The 19,805-nt window shown below is 44.2% G+C and overlaps 1 protein-coding gene across 7 annotated transcripts in view; it reads left to right on the forward strand.

The window, feature by feature from the left end:
* Positions 1 to 4,407: 4,407 nt before the first annotated feature.
* Positions 4,408 to 19,805, forward strand: part of Dap160 (dynamin associated protein 160) — an 87,455-nt gene continuing 72,057 nt past the window's right edge. For 3 of the 7 annotated variants that reach the window (XM_084578363.1, XM_084578718.1, XM_084578507.1), the window contains exons 1-10: positions 4,408 to 4,566; positions 5,767 to 5,906; positions 6,394 to 6,457; positions 9,277 to 9,455; positions 11,012 to 11,153; positions 13,000 to 13,245; positions 13,593 to 13,762; positions 14,997 to 15,213; positions 16,221 to 16,332; positions 17,371 to 17,520. In XM_084578363.1, coding sequence (XP_084434489.1) covers positions 5,810 to 5,906; positions 6,394 to 6,457; positions 9,277 to 9,455; positions 11,012 to 11,153; positions 13,000 to 13,245; positions 13,593 to 13,762; positions 14,997 to 15,213; positions 16,221 to 16,332; positions 17,371 to 17,520 — 1,377 coding nt within the window. In that variant the 5' untranslated portion in view covers positions 4,408 to 4,566; positions 5,767 to 5,809. The remainder of the gene's footprint in view (positions 4,567 to 5,766; positions 5,907 to 6,393; positions 6,458 to 9,276; positions 9,456 to 11,011; positions 11,154 to 12,999; positions 13,246 to 13,592; positions 13,763 to 14,996; positions 15,214 to 16,220; positions 16,333 to 17,370; positions 17,521 to 19,805) is intronic. The other 4 variants (XM_084578581.1, XM_084578801.1, XM_084578658.1 and 1 more) reach the window with 2 other exon arrangements.

Here is a 19,805-nt window from a genome sequence, read left to right on the forward strand (position 1 = left end):
ATATATATATATATATATATATATATATATATATATATATATATATATATATATATATAGTTTATGATTAGAGGGTACAACCTAACTCCAACGTTATTATGACATGTAAGACTATGAAATAAGCTGTTCCGAGAAGAAAATTGAAGTAATGAGATGGGAGTCGAGCCTCTGTGACCCTCAGGTCGCGAGTCTGACCCGATGCCCGTAACAAAGCACTTTCTTTTTACGGCGCCGTGATTACTTGTTAGTGGTTAGGCCGCGCTACTGCACAACCCAAGGCACGGCCAGACTCAAGCGGAGGCTGCCGCCGTCGCCTCCGCTTGAGACTGGCCGTGCCTTTGGTACTGCCACCGCCGCCGCTCGAGTCCGGTCATGCCCAAGGATGCGGAATCGAATCCAGACCCCGGCAGCAGCTTTTCGAGAGAGAGAGAGAATCACTTTATTTTTCCAGCGCAGTATTAAACGCTCAACAAGTCCGCGGCTTGTCGGATCAAAGCTAGCTGATCATGCCATTAGTCCGATGCCAGCCAGGCACGCCAGGAGCGTGGGGAGGGGTGAGGAAACAAGGAGGAATGAACAGCGACGGGGCATTAAAAGGGACAGGATTCCAAGTTAGCATAAAGGGAGGGGAAATTGGGGCAAGAGGGGTCTGAACGAAGGCGATACTGGTAAAGACGCGCAGGTGTGAGGAGAGTGTTTGTCTGGATTTTACGAGGGATGTAGGATTCAGGTGCAGTAAGGTCAGGGTGGGGCGTAGGTATAGATTGGTGAGGTACAGCGTGAATGCTTATAATTGTTCAGGGTGGTGCGTTTGTAGTCTAATGCCTCAGCAGCCATAGGTAGGCTGACCCAGATGATCGTCGGCGCCCGGTATTGAATGTCGCAGGCTAGCTGAATAGCTAAGTCATTTCCGACAATCCCTGTATTATCAGGAATCCACCTAAGGGTGACGCTTGCTGGAAAAAGAAGTAACAGTGCTTCTTCCGGACCCTAGCTTAGGTCTTTGTGTAGTGTACTATTCTGAATAGAACGGAGGGCAGCTAGCCTGTGAGTCAATGTAGACAACATAATTGGCAGTTCGGGTAGCTGTTGGAATGACTGGATAGCTTGCACCATAGGAAGAAGCTCGAGGGTGGTGGTACTGGGAGGATTGAGATAGGAACCACAGGTGTAGGCATGAGGAGCAGATGAGTTTGGGGTATAAATAGCATACGTGATGGAACCAAGGCCTTGTGTGTGGGACGAATCTATTATTTATTATTTATAAATACGGCTATCTACAACAGATCATAGCAGGGTGGGGAAAAACAAAATACAAGCATATAAACACACTCAAATTCATAACATTCATAACATTTACAGGCACTTTTCAAACATTAGTACAGAATCCTGGGTAACAGTCTCGCTTTTAAGTTTGTTCCATTCCGTAATTGCCATCGAAAAACAAAATATTTAGAGCAGTTATTTCGAGCGTTCAAGGTGGTTATTGTCAGTGCGTGCCTTTGTCTCGTGTTTTTACCTGAGGAGCAAGCAAAATAATTAGAAGTATTAACATTATAGTGACCTTTTACGAGCTGAAATAGAAACTTTATTCGACAGACACGATGGTGCTCAATCACTGAGCGTAATCAGCTGCGTTTCACGAGCTCTCTGATAGTCGCATGGCCGTATGAGTTGAACACAAACCTAACTACACCTTATGCTGTATTCGCTCTATTTTGTGAATGTTGGTTAATGTGAAAGGGTCCCAGATAATTACGGCATATTCTAAGAGCGGCCGGAAGAGGGAATTGTACGCTAATAGACGAACACTAACTAGAGGGGGCAGACTTCAGTGAGCGTCTCAAAAAAAAAAAAAAAGTTTGCACGTTGAATTAGCTACAACAGTATCTATGCTCTATGCGTTTTCTCTGTGTGTAGTATCTGTATACGCCACGGTATCTGTGGAGAAGGGGGGAAAGTGATGAAGAGCCTTAGCTCGTCGCCGTCTCTCGTGAAGGACGGTCATCATGTTGAGGGGAATGGGGCCGATACGCAAGTTGGAGGGAAGGGGGTCCGTTGGGACATGAAGTGGGAAGTCGATGTGTGGAATGCCAGCCTTTGCCAGAATCCAGCGCCCCGGCCCTGAAGGGTCCCAGAAAGGCGAGCAATTTGGCGGTCACGGTGGAGGTTGATAGGGGATAGGAGAGGAAGGAAGATACCAGTGTCGTATAAGCGTTAGTTTGAGGTGTGAATGGGCAGCGGCAGAGTCACCTTGTACATAGTATTGAGTGCGGATGCGAGTTTGGTGTCCTGCTGCTGTGTAAATGTATAGCAAGGAATATAGTGAATAATTTTCTTAAACGCGAGGACATGGGCCAATTGACTAGATTCTTTTTCGTGCAGGCCGGCGTGCCCTTTTACAACCATTCGGACTAATTGTGCAACGGAGTGGCCGGTGTTGCTGGCCTGAGTGATGACAGAGGTGGTGTTATAGGCATGAAGCTGCATTCCCAGTACCCTACAAAATGTTACTAAGGGTACGGGCGGATTGTTGATAGAGAGAGAGAGAGCTGAACCGAGCATTGAGTAGTGGAGGGCCTCGGACCACCGCGCAACATACGCTTTCGCCTCATCCCACTTTAGTTGTCAAAAGTGCCCCCTATGGCATAAATAAAGATGAAACCATACAGTAATCTACCATGTGCAAAAGTTATTTCATTACTTTCAAGCCGAACCTAAGCGTAGCCATGCAGGTAGTTCTCGCGTAACTCCAGGTTCAACCACAAGCTAAACCAAGCCTAATTTTTATTTTTTTCACTGATTATACACTTTACCTAGATGTGATATATGGCTAAATTATGAACCGTAGAGACGTTTAAATAACTGTTGCGGTTATTTCTTTCGTTTCATGCCAGTCAACTTAGCTTATAATTACATCCTCCATGTTTCAGAACGTTCAGAGACAAATGAAATCGGCCCAGCTTTAGGATGGCCGCAGACCCCTTTATTGCATCAGCATTCGAAGTTTGTACAGGCCAGGCACTTATTTTCCGCAAGAAGGTGTATTTTGCGTCTTTATTATGAAGATTAAAAAACTTTCCCGCTTCAACCACAAGCTCGTTTGCGATGAAACCGCGCACAGACGTTTGTGGCAACTTTTGTATTGCGGCAAGTTTCAAAATGATGCTTACCTGGTTTGGTCGTGCATGATGTAAAAGCGTAGTCCTCTATGCCGAGATAGATGAACCGAAACCCGCCAACAATTTTGTGGCTGAAGAGCCACTCAAGCTGAAGAGCGGCGGTTAGCCACACCACTGTCGCCGTTTTCTCTTTCGCACTGCCAGCCGAGCATACCGCTGTTCCACACACCACAGCACAGTGGAACAAAGACGTCAGAGCATCACAGAAGGATAAAAACTCCGCACCATATAGCTAGAAAAACTCAGCTTGACTTTGCGATGTCGTCCTCCGAGACTTCGAGAACCACGAAAACTATAGTGCCTGGAATCTAGGCACTATACGAAAACAGACGACATTAGCTGAATTGGATATACCGACAAGAGATCAAACGACACCTTTCTATTGAGAAAGGCTCATGAAATCAGTTGTTTCTGATTATTATTATTATTATTATTATTATCACTAATCTGGAAGCAAATGTTCGAAGCGCTTCAGTTGAAGCAGACGAAACTGCTGGGGCGGCGCGCGCACCTCGCAACACTTTCCACTGTAGAAAGGACATGGCTACATATGGCGCCACCGCCTCCCGGCCGCCCTTCAGCGAGGAAATGGCGTTTGTGGCCATAGTTTGTATGTTTCGCTTCGTCGATCTCGACCTATAGACGATTGCATTATTGCATATGCGTACGGCCAGTATTGTCTTGCAACGATACAAAAGTTACCGAAATGTGCAAACTCTGTGCGCAGTTTCACCACAGATGAGCCAGCTGTTGAAGTTGAAAAACTTTTTAAAGTCTTCACGATAAAAATGCAAAGTACTGTACTAATTAAAACAAATATTTTCTCTTAATTACTCGATCGTCTCAGCGCTGACATATGGAGTATGCAGGTTTACTCCAAAATATTTTAGTGCGCCGCAACTGTATTAGATGCGCTAAGGCGTAAGTTAATGGTAATAAATTTTCTCTTAACCTCCTGCTAGGAGAATTTTTGCGAATAAGAGATAGCGTGTTGTGGTGTTGTCACGCGTGCTGTAGCCGGTCGTCGCAATGTTCGGCATAGTTCGGCGCCGGAAAAATAAAAACCGAGAGTAGGCAACACCGCAGGCGGTTGAAGCCATAACAGTTTCGTACTGATTAAGATCATGGTTAATATGTGATACGTTTCTATGCAAAAATTAAATACATAAGAAATATTTAGCTGTAAAACAATAAAGAGAAATGCTACCTGAATTTGCGAAACCGTAAGTGAAAGGTGCCGGCTGGATCAGTTGATGGGCGGTGTTTTTGACGGCGTTACCTTGGGTTTATTCATTCATAACACCTTAGATAAATGTGTCTACACCAGGGACGTTTACCTAGCCTCTGGGCAATGCCGCTTTGACGGAGGGCACCACTCAGCCTGGTAAGCAAAGTCCTTGTGGCGTCAAGTGGTGCTTGAAACCCGCAAACATAGTTTCCATCATACCAACTTAAGCCTAGTTCTGACTGCTCGACATCGCACGCAAAATATGGGCGTTTTATAATAGAGCGTTTTGACGTGTTGCAACTTTCGTGAAAAATCGGCAGACTTCACATTATATCGGTCACTAGTTCACCGCAGGCGTGAGCTGCTGCGTAGCGCTAGAACTAGTCCCTGAAGTGCGATCGATTTTGCCGGCTTCGCTGATGCGCCCGTTGCTCGCGTTCGGTCATCACCATTTCGTGTCAAGTTTTGTGACCGAGTTTGCTGTGGACCATTCGGAAGCTAGCAGCTGCGCGAATTGGCTTGTGTAGACGCTGTGCAGATCCCTGCGGTCCGATTTGCAATCAATTTGTGCGATTGATCGGCTTCTAATCCAGCGAAGGGTGTGACGAGCCGATGCGAATTTTAATCCCCTTTTAATCACTTTTCATGGTTAACGTTGTAGGTATCGTTTCATGTGACCACTCTTCCTGTTTTCTTTGGCTAATGGTCCCCTTTCATGCCTCGAAGACTTGGGAACAGCGGCTCCTCGTAGAGGAAGTGGGCTCAGTCGGTATTGTTTATTCGCGAAACCAATAATTGTGCGACGTCCGAAACCCACTGAGTTGCTTGAATCCCTGCTGTGAAATCGTGAACGAAACTCGAGTACTGCAAGAACGACAAAAGGATGACTGTTTGAAACAAAGTCGTGTAAACTGGAACGATTGAAGGAAAGAAAAGCAGGATAGCGGAATCTTTGAGCGCGATGAACTGCCGTGACCTTGAAACAAACTAGTGCGTGAAACTCGTGTAAGAAACACCTGTAGAAGCATCACATCCTGTTGAAACTATTCGTGATTGCGCGTATTGACTTTCTGCCGGAGACTAAGCTAGTCACTTGTTTAGTCTTCAGATTGCACGATTGCTAAGAGAATAGTTTATTGTGGTTTGGAGACCCACTCTACATTTTGTTTTTTCATAGCGAAATCGCTGTGAAGCGTGTTCTTGCTTCATTGACCATATCGTTTAACATTAGAATGCTTGCATTCAAATGACAAGAGTGCGGTTCTTTGTACTGCTTGGTTAGGTTGTGCGTTATGTATCACCAAAGTTTGCCTAACATTTAGGTGTGTCCATAATTGTGTGACACATTATTTTCAGGATGTGACCTTTGCTTTGTCAGGCTGGCTGAATCGCCGACACAATGGCAGGTTTTGATCCCTGGGTGATCCCACCGGAATCTCGGGCTAAGTTCGATGCCCAGTTCCGTCAGATGCAGCCAGTGGGAGGATTTATAACAGGTGTGTGCGTGTGTTTCAAGGACACTGCATGTGTTTCATGGTTTTGTATTGTTACTGGGTGCTTTTTTGCCATATTCTTGGAAAGTTCTGCTACAGCTGGGCTCATCTGTTGCCATTTATTGCTGGCCTGCAACAGCATAGTTTCATCATCATCATCAGCCTGACTATACCCACTGCAGGGCGAAAGCCTCTCTCATATTCCTCGAATTAACCCGGTCCTGTGCTAGCTGCATCCACTTGACCCCTGCGAACTTCTTAACCTCACCTGCCCACCTTATTATCTGCTGCCCCCTGCTACGCTTTCCCTCCCTTGGAATCCAATTTACCTTAAGCGACCATCGGTTATCCTCTCTTCACACTACACGTCCTGCCCATGTCCATTTCTTCTTCTTGATTTCTACTAGAATGTCAGTAACTTGAGTTATTTCTCTGACCCACTCAGAGCATAGTTTAAACATAGTGATTGTCTTCTGTGATGCCATTTCAGGTGAACAAGCCAAGAAGCTATTTCTGCAGTCTGGCTTGCCTGCTGCGGTTCTTGCCAAAGTATGGTGAGTATGTATGCTGTAGCTGCGCCGATTTCTTGGGCATGAATTTAGTTTAAATCCCAAGTGATTGTATTATTTATTTCTCACCTGCATTTCTGCAAAGTTCTTGAGATTTTGGAGATTCTGGCCTCTAGTTTTGTCTTTAATAAAGCTATATCTGAGTACAATACTAATCTTTCAATCTGATTACTATTATGAATTCTAGGTTTAGAGGGCATATAATGCATACATGTGCAGCTCCGTTCTTGCTCTATCACTTGGTGAATTAATAATTTCCAGCATGAATGATTTCTCTTAGTACTGTTAAATACACTCGAACTGTGCTGATAGCAAGTGATGTGCTTTTTTTATTGAGAATCAAAGGGAAATGTGGAACAACGTGAGCATATCTAAAAATAGCAGCCTGGGTTTCTGATTAGCTTTATACTGCCTGTCCTGGATATTACCAGCATTTATTGTTGGCACTTGCGCAAGAGCAAATATGCTTTGAAGACAGGGCATCTGAAGAGCTTAACTGGTAGTGTGAGTGGGTACTTTGGTCTTTTACGCCTAATAATTTTGATGACATTAGACTTTGTGTCATATTTTAAGTCATAGCTATATTTTAGTTATTTTATATTTCAGTTTTGTGGGAGCAGTGCTGTCCTATACATATGTTAGCCTGATTGTTCTCTTGGTTTCTCTTGAGTTAAAAGTTTTGTAGACACCTGTAAATTTGTTGGAGCAGTGTGTTTGCCTCTGAGCCTGTGGCTTGCCAAAATGGGAATATCATGTCTGCATCTGTTGAAGTAGGTAGGAACCCCATTGCCATAAATGTCGCGCTGGTCGCTAGAAGCCTTATATAAACTTATCATTCTCATGCTGTGTAACTATCTGTGCAGAGCTTTCAATCAAGTTATTAATTACCGACCCATTTCTCTGACTAGCGTGTGTTGTAAAACATTGGAACATATAATTTACAGCGCAGTCATGAAACACCCTGACTCTCATGACTTTTTTACGCCAGTTCAGCATGGCTTTAGAATGGGTTTTTCCTGTACCACCCAGTTACTTCAGTTCAGTAATGATATGTTTTCCTCTTTTGACCACGGATATCAAATTGATTGTGTATTTCTGGATTTTAAAAAAGCTTTTGATTCTGTACCTCATGTGTTATTATTACATAAGTTACGTTGTCTTGGTCTGCATCCCAATATCATTGACTGGCTTCATTCATATCTCCAGGACTGCATGCAGCGTGTTGTAATTAATGGTTGTCACTCCGATTCCGTAAACGTCTCCTTAGGTGTGCCCCGGGGGTCTGTCCTTGGACCGCTTCTTTTTCTCATTTTTATTAATGATATTATTCTTGACCTCACCTGCCAAGTTCGGCTATATGCTGACGACTGTGTACTTTACCATGTTGTGGAAAGTTCTTTTGACGCATTAAAACTTCAGCGAGATTTAAATTTCATCCAGTACTGGTGCTCAAAATGGCAAATGTCTTTGAACACTTAAATTGCAAACTTGTCTCTTTCACTCGTAAGCGTTCCCCTCTACAGACCTGTTACTCATTAAATAATGTTCCCTGTGAAAAATTTCTGAATATAAGTATCTCGGCCTATATTTCACATCTAACCTTAAGTGGACGAGACAAGTTGAGCATATTACATTGAAAGCCAGCAGAATGTTTAATTTTTTAAAGCGTAATTTCAACAAAGCGCTTTCAAATGTAAAGCAGCTCCTGTATTTCACTTACATAAGGCCAATTCTTGAATATGCATGCCCTGTATGGGATCCCCAGTTTATTTACTTATCTGACATGCTCGAACGCGTCCAAAATAATGCTGCCAGATTTGTGTCTAACAATTACAACTTTTCATCTATTCTCAAGTCTATTAAACATCATCTTGGTTGGGAATCTTTAGCTCACCGTAGAAAACATTTCAGATTGCAGATCATGTATCGCATTTATTTTGGAAAGCTCAGCATTGATAAAGACCGGTACCTGCTTCAACCTCACTTTTTATCTAGACGACTTGATCATCAGTGGAAGATCCGAGAAATAAAATGCCGGACAGATGTATATAAACCCTCGTTCTTTCCACTGACGATCAATGAGTGGAACCGACTGCCAGCTGGCATCACTGAGTGCTGCACGGAAAATTTATTTCGGGCTTTTTTATCAGATGTGTGACGTAGCGCCCAGTTCTCTTGCGTGTGTTTCCTTCATCAATTTGTTTTTGAGTGTTTTCATCACTTTGTTCGTCGAACAGTTGCCCCCTTTAGATGCATGTTTCTCATTCTTCATTATTTTCTTCATTTTTATGTATTTTTATCGTATTACTGGCGTTTCTAACAATGTTATTTGTCATCTCCCCCCCAGCAATAATGCCTTCGAGCGGTGCAGGAATCTGTAGTAAATAAATGAATAAAAGAGAACATATTTCTGGCTTTGTCAAAAAGTTTAAATCTATTTGTTTTGATAAGCTCACTGGAAGGCTGTATTGCCAGTGATCATTAACGGCTTTCGAATCTGAAATAATTGCCCTGTCAAAAAGATTCCTACAATGTGTTTTTAACGTTTTAAGTGTTTTAAGCTATGCTTTATGCATGACTTAAAAATAACTTCTAAATTGGTTTATAGGCAAGGAAAGGTTTATTATCTGTCACAATTTCTTTGTGGACTCTTGAACTGCACCGGAAGAAAGAGACTGTGCTCAAAATAATTTGATTTTTTAAATGTGTATGCTATAGCATGCAAAAGTATGGCGATACTTCTAAAATTGTTTGCTCCTTTTGATTGTTCTATTGATGAGTTTATTACTCATTGACTGCTTCAGGTCCCTCGCTGACATGGATGCGGATGGTAGGATAAATCAGCATGAATTTGCTGTAGCCCTGCACTTAATCCAGATGAAGCTGAAGGGCGTTGAACTGCCTGCCACCTTGCCAACCACCCTGCGGTCGCCAACTGCATTCCCAGCCACAAACTTTGCCACTTCTTTCGGGCCCCCTCTTGGTGAGTACATATCCTAGTGGACGGGTGTTTGTGTTTGAGCTTTTAATAGCTACAGTTGTACTGTAATTGTCCACATTGTTATGCAACTGGTTAAACCGTGCCATCAATGGCCATATACAGGAGATTATGGGAGGCAGCTGCAGTGACTTCATGGCTGTGGCATTGCCTGCTGGAATTGAGTTCATGGGTCCGATCCTAGCTGTGCTGACCGCATTTGAAGGAAGAAGTTAGAAAATGCCCACATTTTGAGATTTTGTCTCATGATAGAGAGTCTAAAGCAGTGAGTTTAATTTTGGGTCACTTCCCTGCTGTCTGGTTCATGGACATGTAAGAATCTTCCCTTTTTCTCGGTGATCATCTATCTTCTTGCAAATATAGTGCTTAGTGTCATATTTGCACATAGACTATGACATATATTTTGATATATACCGTAAACAGTCATGCAAACAAGTTCCTTTCTGCTGCATGTTGTTGCCATCTGCCTGTTGCGTGTTAAACTAAAACTGTTGGGGTGGCCGTGGAACTCTTGCTGCTTGATTTTGTCGTTTGTTTCGATCAGTCTGCACTATTTCCTCATTTTGGTTCTAGTCTTGTGTTGTCTTTGGCTGACTCCTTGTACAAAAACCGAGGAGAGTGTGTCCAGTGTGTCATAATTAGAAAATAATTTAAAGGGCAACTCTGGTGGTTTTTTCATCATTTTGTGTTCTTAGTTGAATTACATTCCTCGGCATGTCCTGACTCCAACACAAAAAGTCGTTTTTCGAAATTTTGATTAGAAGTATTTTTAAAAAAGAAAAACAGCAAATTGAAACGGAAACTACTTTCGCGGCTAGAAACAACGTCCCAGGTAACGAAATGGTGACGTCACACTCAGTATTAGAAAAGCACTCGTACGTGTGTTGGATGGTGAAAATAAATTATGGAAATCATGATGCACTGCATAAAATGTCTGAAGTAGCTCAATATAAGCCTCACAATTTTATAATCACTCGGGAAGTTGACAGTAACGCCGGTATACTGTTTGTGACGTCAGAAACTCGGTGTTGCCCGTAGAAATACTCTCAACTTAAGCCATGAAAAGGCATATTTTAAAGCCGTGTTGCGCGGGAACAGATTATCGTATGGCGCCCAAATTTTGTAGAATGCGTCAGAATGGAGAGTAGAACCTATGGTAAAATTTTTACTAGAATATTAGAATATCAAGAAACCTCCGGAGTTGCCTTAAAGGGAACCAATTGAAATGATGGGTTGAGGTTTTGATGTCATTTTGTGTGCATTGTGAAGCCCTGTTGATTGCTGCATGCTGGCAGTAGGGTTTCAGGCTCACATTTAGTAATAAAGCATGGCTTTAGGAAAACCGTGAGAGATTCCTTCTCTTTTACGAAATAAAACCAAAAAAGGAATAGCCCAAATATGATCTGCTTACCACAACCTCCAAGAGCAGTCCCTAAACTGATACTCTGCTGGGAGTTTTCCTACCACTGCAGGAGGGAGGTCGTCTGCCAAAATGCGCGCACTAACCCATGTCTGAAGCACTGTTCTGGTCTCTCTCGCAGAGTCTTCACCTGTGGCTCAACCTCTAGTCAGCACGGTACCAGCACCTGTGCCGGGCCCTGCCTTTCCCGCCATGGTTCCTTCCCCTCCCACCTTGGCTGGCACCCCTCACCCAGCAGCGCCACCAATGGGAATGATCCCTGGGTGAGATCACTTGTGGTGTGTGCAGAGCCTGCAACCTTATCTGTTACTGCACTGTGAAATCAAACTGCTTGTGCCCTTTATGCTCTTCTCCTATTGAGGTAAGTCCTCGCTCTACAAAGTCTTCCCACTGATCATTCAGGGCATCTGTGTCAACACAGAGTAATGCTCTGAGCGATACGTCCACATATCTGTGGGTTTGCTGGATGTCACCTCAGGTTGTTTACTGCTGTTGCCAGTAGTACTTTTCATTATGCTTGGTTTGTGCGACTCTTGTTGCATTTCTTTGACCGAAGGCCTGTTGTATAGTGACAGCTCAGTTGCAGCCCTGCAAGAGTTCCAAGGCTTTGCAATAGCATGCAGTGCTTTGTAGCACTGTGAGACGGAGCTGGATTAGAAAGTAGAGAGTTCAATTTATGGCCAATGTTTCCGCACTTTTGATGATACTTTTGCCTTGCTGAGAACCCATTCAGCAGGGGTAGTTCATAAATAGAGTCGTAAGAAAAATATATTCAGAAAAAAAAAAAGAACATGCCATGATTAGGACCTCCCCCTGTGCATAGTAGGGGTCAGTGAAGTTGAAAGTAGAAAAATGTTTTCACTCCAAGGTTATTGCCAAAGTTGCCGTTATGCTTGAAATAACATGGTATAGCTTCATGCGGTTGGTTATCAATCCGTGCTATGTTTGGTGGTGTATTATGGCTGCTTGATGGTGTATTATGGCTAGGTCACCTAACTCTTACTACGTTTGTTCGCATACCATGACCCAACAACTCATCGACAGCTGAATTAGGCTTTCTATGAAGCACACACTGCAGGAAAAGTTTTTTTTTTTTGGAAGCAATTGTGCAATACTGCAAATGGTAATGTGCGTCAACCTTGCAGCTTTGTAGTGTAAAACATTAAAGCACCACAGGGAAGTGCAACTGTGCACTTTTCCACTGCATTCCTCTGGCATCCTGCACTCAAAATGCAGAAAATGAAACATCTGAGTTAGGCACTAGCATTCTTAATGTGAAAGCATTACTAGGCTGTGTCGGCAAGGTCGGGTATACAGAATGTGTCCATAGCCGTTGTGTCTTTCTTAGAAGAGTTAGGATCAAACGAGTGTTTGTTATTGGTAGAAAATATTGTCAGGATGCTGCAGAAAAAATATTAGGCCAGTAAGATGATAAGGTAATTAATTGGAGCCAAAGTGTAAAAGTAAAATTGGTCATACGCCGAAGTAGCTAGTATACAGTTAATGTCGGTGTCCAAGAGATGTGACGTCATGGCAACTGGAAGTGGATGTGTTTCTGACTTAACGAGCCAAATAAATGCGTGATAGTGATCTGAAGTATGTAATGAGTGTCAAAAATGTCACGTCGGCGAGATGTGTCAGGGAGATTCTGTGAGTGGCAGATACTGTGCCGTTCCTTTCCTGTAAACCAATTACAGAATGCTGGTTAACTTTCATGCAGTGCTCAGGCTTTTGCATTTCTTCACTGCAGATACTGTTGGAACTGTTTTCTACAATAATGCAACAAGAATATAAGATTCTCAGTTAGCTGTCTGCATTTTCACCCTGTTCATTGCCCGGACAGCGAATTCGCTCATTACTGAGGCATAAATACATTGAAAAAGCTTGGTCCCCAGTCAAATTGTTCATAATTTGAATTATCTTTAACGGGGATCGTAAGAGTGATGCGCGACTGTAATTGCAGGGATGTGAAGACTTATTATCTGGGTAGTTCTTACCTTTTTCTTGTTCTGGGCTGTGGGAATGATATAGGTAGTGTGAAGGAAGTCTCACTGAGTTCGTCTTTCAATCTGTGACTCCTCATTGCAATCTTCGTGCTGCTCTTTGCAGTGTTGGTGTTCCTCCCATGGGTGTTGGGATTCCACCAAAGCCGGCGCCTCCTGCAGCCTTTGTTCCACCCGCTGCCCCCACATCACCTGCGCTCACCGAGTGGGCTGTGCCCCAGCCATCAAAACTCAAGTACACTCAGCTGTTCAACTCGCATGACCGCAGCCGCAGTGGGTTTCTAGGTGGAGGCCAGGCACGGACCATCCTACTGCAATCAGCCCTGCCTCAGCCTGTTCTTGCCCAGATATGGTGAGTCATGAACAGATCAAAAAAAGAAATTGTTATAAGGATGGAGAAGTTTACTTATCACTACTATTGGAGAGTTCTGTGGGCTATCAGTCATACTTTTTGGTCATTGCCTTTGCTTGCTGCTATTCTGGTTTGGAATCTTGGGACAAAGTGTTCCGCTAAGTGGTTATAATGAAAAGACTCTCTGAGCAATTCTGTCATTATCCTCTCATGCCTCTGTAATAGCTAGCGAAAACAGTAACAGCGCTGACAGTCATTCTGTAGTACTATTGTGAGTAAGGTGTGCTTGTATGGCAGAGATGGTTAGCTATAATTTGGTATAATTATTAACCCATTTGTTCTTTCAGGAATCTATCTGATATAGACTCTGATGGGCGGCTAACATGCGAGGAGTTTGTTCTGGCCATGCACTTGGTGGACTGTGTGAAAGCGGGGGATGTTCTGCCAGCCAAGCTTCCTCTCGACCTGATACCACCCTCATACCGGCGCAAGCGCTCAGACAGCGTCCAGTCATCAGGTGCCTGTTTTGATTTTGCACGTGCTGCTTTCCCAACTTTGTGTACTCCTCTGTTTTTTTCTGTTTTTCTCTCATTTCTTGGCATAGTTAACCAACACTAAAACATCCGAAAAATCTGGCAGTTTCAAAAATCATATTTCACTAGAAAAATCACTTTATGTTTACTTCTAATTGCCAGAATGGTTGAAAAAGAAGCCAGAAGCATGCCCATCCTGATGCTGCACACGACAGCCTCGCTGCGCATTGTTTATACACACCGTGAGGGGCAACTACTATCAAGATCTTAACGTTCAGTGGCTGTACCGTCTCTCATCAAGAGAGGCAACCTCATGTGGTTAGACTGAAACCTCATGAGATTGTTCATTACTACATCAGCTATAAATATACTGTACAGCTATAAATGTAGCTAACAGTTGCACAGCAGATTTCTGCATTTCGAAATATAAATTGTTGCGAATTAGGGCTCAAGTGTCTCCTGTCTTTCCTTGTCCTCGTCTTGATACGCGCTTTTACTTCAAATTCAATGGGAAGAACATCTACATGTCTTAACCAAGTACAGTGACAAATCATTTTGCCTAAATTGCTTGTCCTCAACAATGACTTGTAAGGGCAGTCTATTTTTGTGCATCGTTACGCTGAACAAGGGTTTTAATCACAGCCCTTTGGCCACTCTCAACCTCTTGGCAACCTTTTAAGTCCCGCTTTTTCGCGCTGCCTTGAGGTTGACTGCACTTTTTTAGCAATTTTGCTTTGTTTTTCATTTTCCTCTCCTGGGAAATCTTTGACATGGCTTCCATTGCTTTGGTACCATAGTCTCCCTTTGTCATGACAATAAGTGCTTTTGTCTTTCCAGCTAATCGAAGGCTGCATTTCCTTTGTTTCAGCCACTTTGTGATGAGCATCATGTGATTGATCGTGTTTCTGGGGGTGCCGCTTTTTTCTTCTTCATGCTGCGTACACAGCCTCAATGCTTTCCTTTAAACATGATTATTGTTTTGTTCAGGAGCCCTCCTGGCTACTTCATGTGCAACCCTAAGTCCGTTGTAGTAGGTCTAGGTTACAGGGCAAACTTGGGTCTTTTATCTAGCGCTTTTTAACCTTCCTTTGTCGTAGTGAGGTAGGTCAAGTGTGGGTGTCTGAATTCTCAGCCCTTGGGAGTTTCTACAACCTAAGCATAGCAATGGGCTGGCAAAAACCACTGGCATCATGGTGTCCCTACTGCCAAACTTTGCAGGTGGTCCTGTGCCCGAATTGCTGGGCACGCTACCTGGCGAGTTGTCAGTGGAAGACAAGAACATGGCCACCTTTGAGGACAAGCGGCGGGCCAACTTTGAAAAGGGTCAGGCTGAGCTGGAGAAGCGGCGACAGGCCCTACTCGAAAGTCAGCGCAAGGAGCAGCAAGAGAGGGAGCGCAAAGAGCGCGAAGAGCAGGAAAAGAGGGAGCGAATACGGTGTGTACTCCCCTTTCTGTCCCAAGCATGTGGCGTTTTATCAGAAATAAGGCCCTTGGTATGCTTAGCATGTGCTCTATGTTTGGGCTTGAAATGTTTAATCTTGGCCCAGGTGTTGTTGCACCGGGTTTGACAAAACTTTTTGCATGTCTTGTAAAGTGTTCCTGTGGGTTCCTTAATCAAATATGTGCATTTCACCCCCCCCCCCCCCCCCTTTTTCACCCCATTTAAAATTCTTTTTACCAACTTGATTTTGGACCATATGTAGCCTAAGAGCTTATAGCTGACTTTCTTTGCACAGTGTGTTGTTACAGTAGACTCGGAATGGCACGAATATCACGGGATCGCAAAAGCAGTCATATTATTTGCAATTCACGTCATTCAAAAGTAATGATATTTGAATGCTGAAGGACAAGAAATGCATTCACATAGCTCTGTGTACGACTAACTAGATTTGTTTGTGGCACTGCTCACTCATGACATGGCTCATGTGTAGGCTGGTAATGGTGGTGTCTGTGACATACAGGCATCACTTGGGTGTTCAATTTTCAGTGGCAGCTAGTGCTTTCATACCATCATTCGCGGTGGTGCGTGGGAGTGTTCAGAACGCCCGAAATTCTGCACGTTGAGCACAGCACACTACAGCCAGGGAATTCCGCCAGTTTTTGTCATCCTGAAATTCGTCTCAACTGTGGCCATATCATTCCATTGTATTATTGAATTTGACATCTTTTTTTTATTGCCGAGTTGTCAGCGCGGTCTATTTTGCATTCATACCAGGCATAGAAGTAGAAAGTAAAGCCAGGCAGTTCTGCTTAGCACCTTGTGATAGCAGCTGGTGCTCTTCAGGACTTTTTAAAAAGATTTGAGGACAATTGCATTGCACAGTAGCTCATGCATTTATATGCCCTTTATTTATTTATTTATTCAGGCTACCCCTAACAGCCCTCCAAAAGAGGGTATAACACTCCCTCTTGTAATTGTTATCCGATTTCCTTGCGTTGCAGGCAAGAGCAAGAGAGGCGACGTCAGCTCGAGCTGGAGAAGCAGTTGGCTCGGCAGCGAGAGCTTGAGCAGGAGAAAGAGGAGCAGAGGAGGAAGGCTCTCGAGCAGAGAGAGGTGACAACGATAAGTTGGCACTTATCTTTTTGGCATTCTCATTTTCCGCCACTTTTTCGCACTCTCCGGTTGTGGGGCCCCATATTTTGGTTGCTCTTTAAGGAAATTGTGATTCAGCTCCTTGTTGCTGTCAGAATTACACTTGAAGTCTTGGTGTTTGGCCTTGACGTGGAAACACAGTTGATTGTTTAGTTGTAGATGGAAATACATTGTTTACAGCATAACTATTTTGTTAGTTTATCCTCAGAGGATTCTCGGCCCTGCATTGTAGTGAATTTTATGCATAAATACAGCAACTCATGCCTTTGAGGTTGCAGCCAGCATAGCAAGTGAGTGTGAATTTGCATTTTGTCATCAATGTCAAGCTTTTTTTGCCATTAAGGGGACACCTTTGGATGGAGGGGTCGCCTACTCCATCCAAATATTGGCTATAGTAAAATTCAATTCTCTGACTTCCTGGTCACATTATTCCAGCAACAGTAACAGCCACGCCACATTGGCCTGGTGGTTACAGTGCTCGATTGCTGAACTCAAGAATGCGGGATCAAATCGCGGCTATGGCAGCTGCTTTTTGATGAAGGTGAAAAAGCAAGGCACCCATGTGTTGTCACGTTTGAGAACCCCAGGGGGTCGAAATATTCGGCGCCCTCAACTACGGCATCTCTCGTTGATGAGTTGCTTTGGGACATAAAAGCATACAAACCAACCAACCATTTTTCCGGCAACAAAATACCGATTTATGGCTGAAAAAATTAAGTTAGTAAAAAAATCTTTCTGCCTTTTATGTGTCCAGCAAGGAGGACCGCCATTTTAAAGTGATGGCGGTGTAGCATGGCCTCTTAGATCCGTGCAAAAGAAAAAAAAGTTCTTCGTTGATGCACACATTTTACTGCAATATTGGCCAGTCATTGGCTGGCTTGCAGGCGTCCCACTTTTTAGCCAGAGCGGCCCCATTGTTAGGAAACTGTAGCCTGTCGCCCCAGGCACACTTCAGTTTGTCTTCAGTGCTGGATTGTGGGGATGATGCCTTTCCACTAGGCTGCGCGGCGGGAGATGGAGCGGCAGCGGCAGCTGGAGTGGGAGAAGCAGCGGATGCAGGAGCTCCTCTCGCAGAAGCAGCGGGAGCAGGAGAACATCAGCCGCCTCAAGGGCCACAAGAAGACGCTCACCCTGCAGATCGAACAAGTGGTGAGCACCTCGCCTGCTGCTGCTGCTGTACATGTCTCACCTAATTTTCATGCACTAAGCCCCTTCATCCTCTTACAGGATAGCTGTTTTCAAATGCAGTAAATGCTGTCGTCACACTCTAAAGGTCACAGAGCATGGAATTGTACTTGAAAGGAATGCAAATACATGGCTGGAAAGAGTCTTTTAGAGCCTTCCATGGAGTAACCATCAATTCAATGTTGTCCATTCTTGCATAGCTCTATGGCAGTGTTTCCCAAATGGTGGACTGCATACATAAGTGGGTTCGTGAAGCGATTATAAGGGCCTACAAAACCCACGGCCACAAAAATAAAAAATAAAAAAAAGAACGAATGAAAGGTTGCACCATTGCACTGACTTGGTAGACATAGTTTTGCAGATATAAAACATGAAGGTTCCGAGCCCACTTTGGCTTCTCAAAGCAGAAACACGAAAGGAGTGTAAAAACGACGAGCATGCACAAGAGATAGAGAGAGAGAGTGTGTATGGGGGCATTTATTGATGCCAGCATCGCTGAAACTTGAGGTCTGGCTACGCTGCTAGACAGTTCTGCAATGTGAAGTGTCTCCGCTGTCTGCCAAGCGAGTGGCATGCTTTTGGGAGCGTTGTAATTCCTTCTAACAGAATGCATGCATCAACGCTGTCACATGTTCTCTTCCCCACGCCCTGTGAAGGCAGTGCCGCACTGGCTTATTAAGTGAGTGTATTTTAAGGGCCAGTTTAGCCTTAACTTAATTCACATTGATGCAGTTGTAATACTCCAGACCACTGTGCCGGAGATCCCGGGTTTGATCCCGACCGCCGGTGGCTGCGTTTTGATGGAGGCGAAACGGAGTGGCATCCATGTGTTGTGCGATGTCACCGGACGTTAAAGATCCCCAGATGGTCGTAATTACTCCGTAGCCCTCCACTACGGCTCCTTTTTCTCTCTTTTCACTTTCACTCCCACCTTCCTCCCTTCCCTCACGGCAGGGTTCAGATGTCCACAGAAACAAGTGTCAGATACTGTGCCTTTCCCTTCCTGTGAACCAATTAATTATTCTCCCAGAACTGGGGCAGCGTTCACCTAATGCAGGCTTTACAAAGCGCAGTTTATTATTTACGTAGTTGTTCCGAATGGACTGCCATCTATCCCGTGGTCTACCATGCGCTAGCACCAGCAATCTATATTTCTTTTTGTTTGATGTAGTAAATTTGTTTTCTATTAGAAGAAACCAGAGGAGCTTAATCATCACTGGAGGGCATACGCTTGGTCTGCAACCGTAAGTCACAAAAAAGTCCCCCAGTGCTCGTCAGCATAACCTCTTGTCGCGAACATAGCAGTCTGCACAACTTTACTTCCCTCTTTGTGTCTGAAGGGGTCCATCACCACCTTGACTGGTCCACAAGGGGTCCCAACACATCTAGAACTGAAAACTACTGCTCTATGGATCCTGCTCCCACTACTGGCCAGAGCCTTCACTTGTAGCTTGGTAAACTAGGTGTTGGTGCTTGGCACCACCACGGACCCTGAGCCCCCATACCGAAGCTGTAAACCGTACCGTGGCAATAGGTTGAAAGGTGGAGGGAAGAAACCGTGAACGGTGGCGGTCGAGGTTGTGGTCAAGCCTCGGCCGACGGGCCCCCCACCTGTCTACCAGGTGAGGGGCTCCGGGACCTTCCTCTGCATATAAGGGTGAAACAGAGGTGACAGAATAATAGGAACCCTTAGACCACCCATAATGCATGGAAAAACAATCATCAAAAAAACTTGATCGACCTCTGAAAAGGAGTCGCACCGAAGTGACACAAAAAATCGCGGCACCAGCTGAAAACTTTCCAAAGTTCCTTGTCCTGCGCTCATTATCAGAGTCTAAACCTGTAAACGAGCTATCAGTTTTTCTGATAGCCAGCTCGCTGAAGGCCATCATTGAGGCTAATTATAACGCGAAAAAACTAAGATCTGGTGACTTGCTAATAGAGGTATCAGACAAAAGCCAGTCTGACAAACTCTTCATAACAAAGACATTTGCTGACCTTGATGTTCAGGTATCGCCCCACCGCAGTCTTAACAGCTGCCAGGGAGTGGTTTCTGAACGAGACCTCTTAAATGAAACAGAATCAGATCTCCTTGAGGGCCTACAGAACCAAGCTGTAAGGGCAGTACGAAGAATAACAATCAGGCGAAAGAATGAAGAAATAAAAACGAAACATATTGTTCTCACTTTCAACCGGAGCACACTTCCTGAATACATCAATGTGGAATTCATCCGATGCAAAGTTAGCCC

The sequence above is a fragment of the Amblyomma maculatum genome, chromosome 1 (assembly GCF_055883805.1).
Source record: "Amblyomma maculatum isolate TAMU_Amacu chromosome 1, ASM5588380v1, whole genome shotgun sequence".
NCBI classification, from domain to species: domain Eukaryota; kingdom Metazoa; phylum Arthropoda; class Arachnida; order Ixodida; family Ixodidae; genus Amblyomma; species Amblyomma maculatum.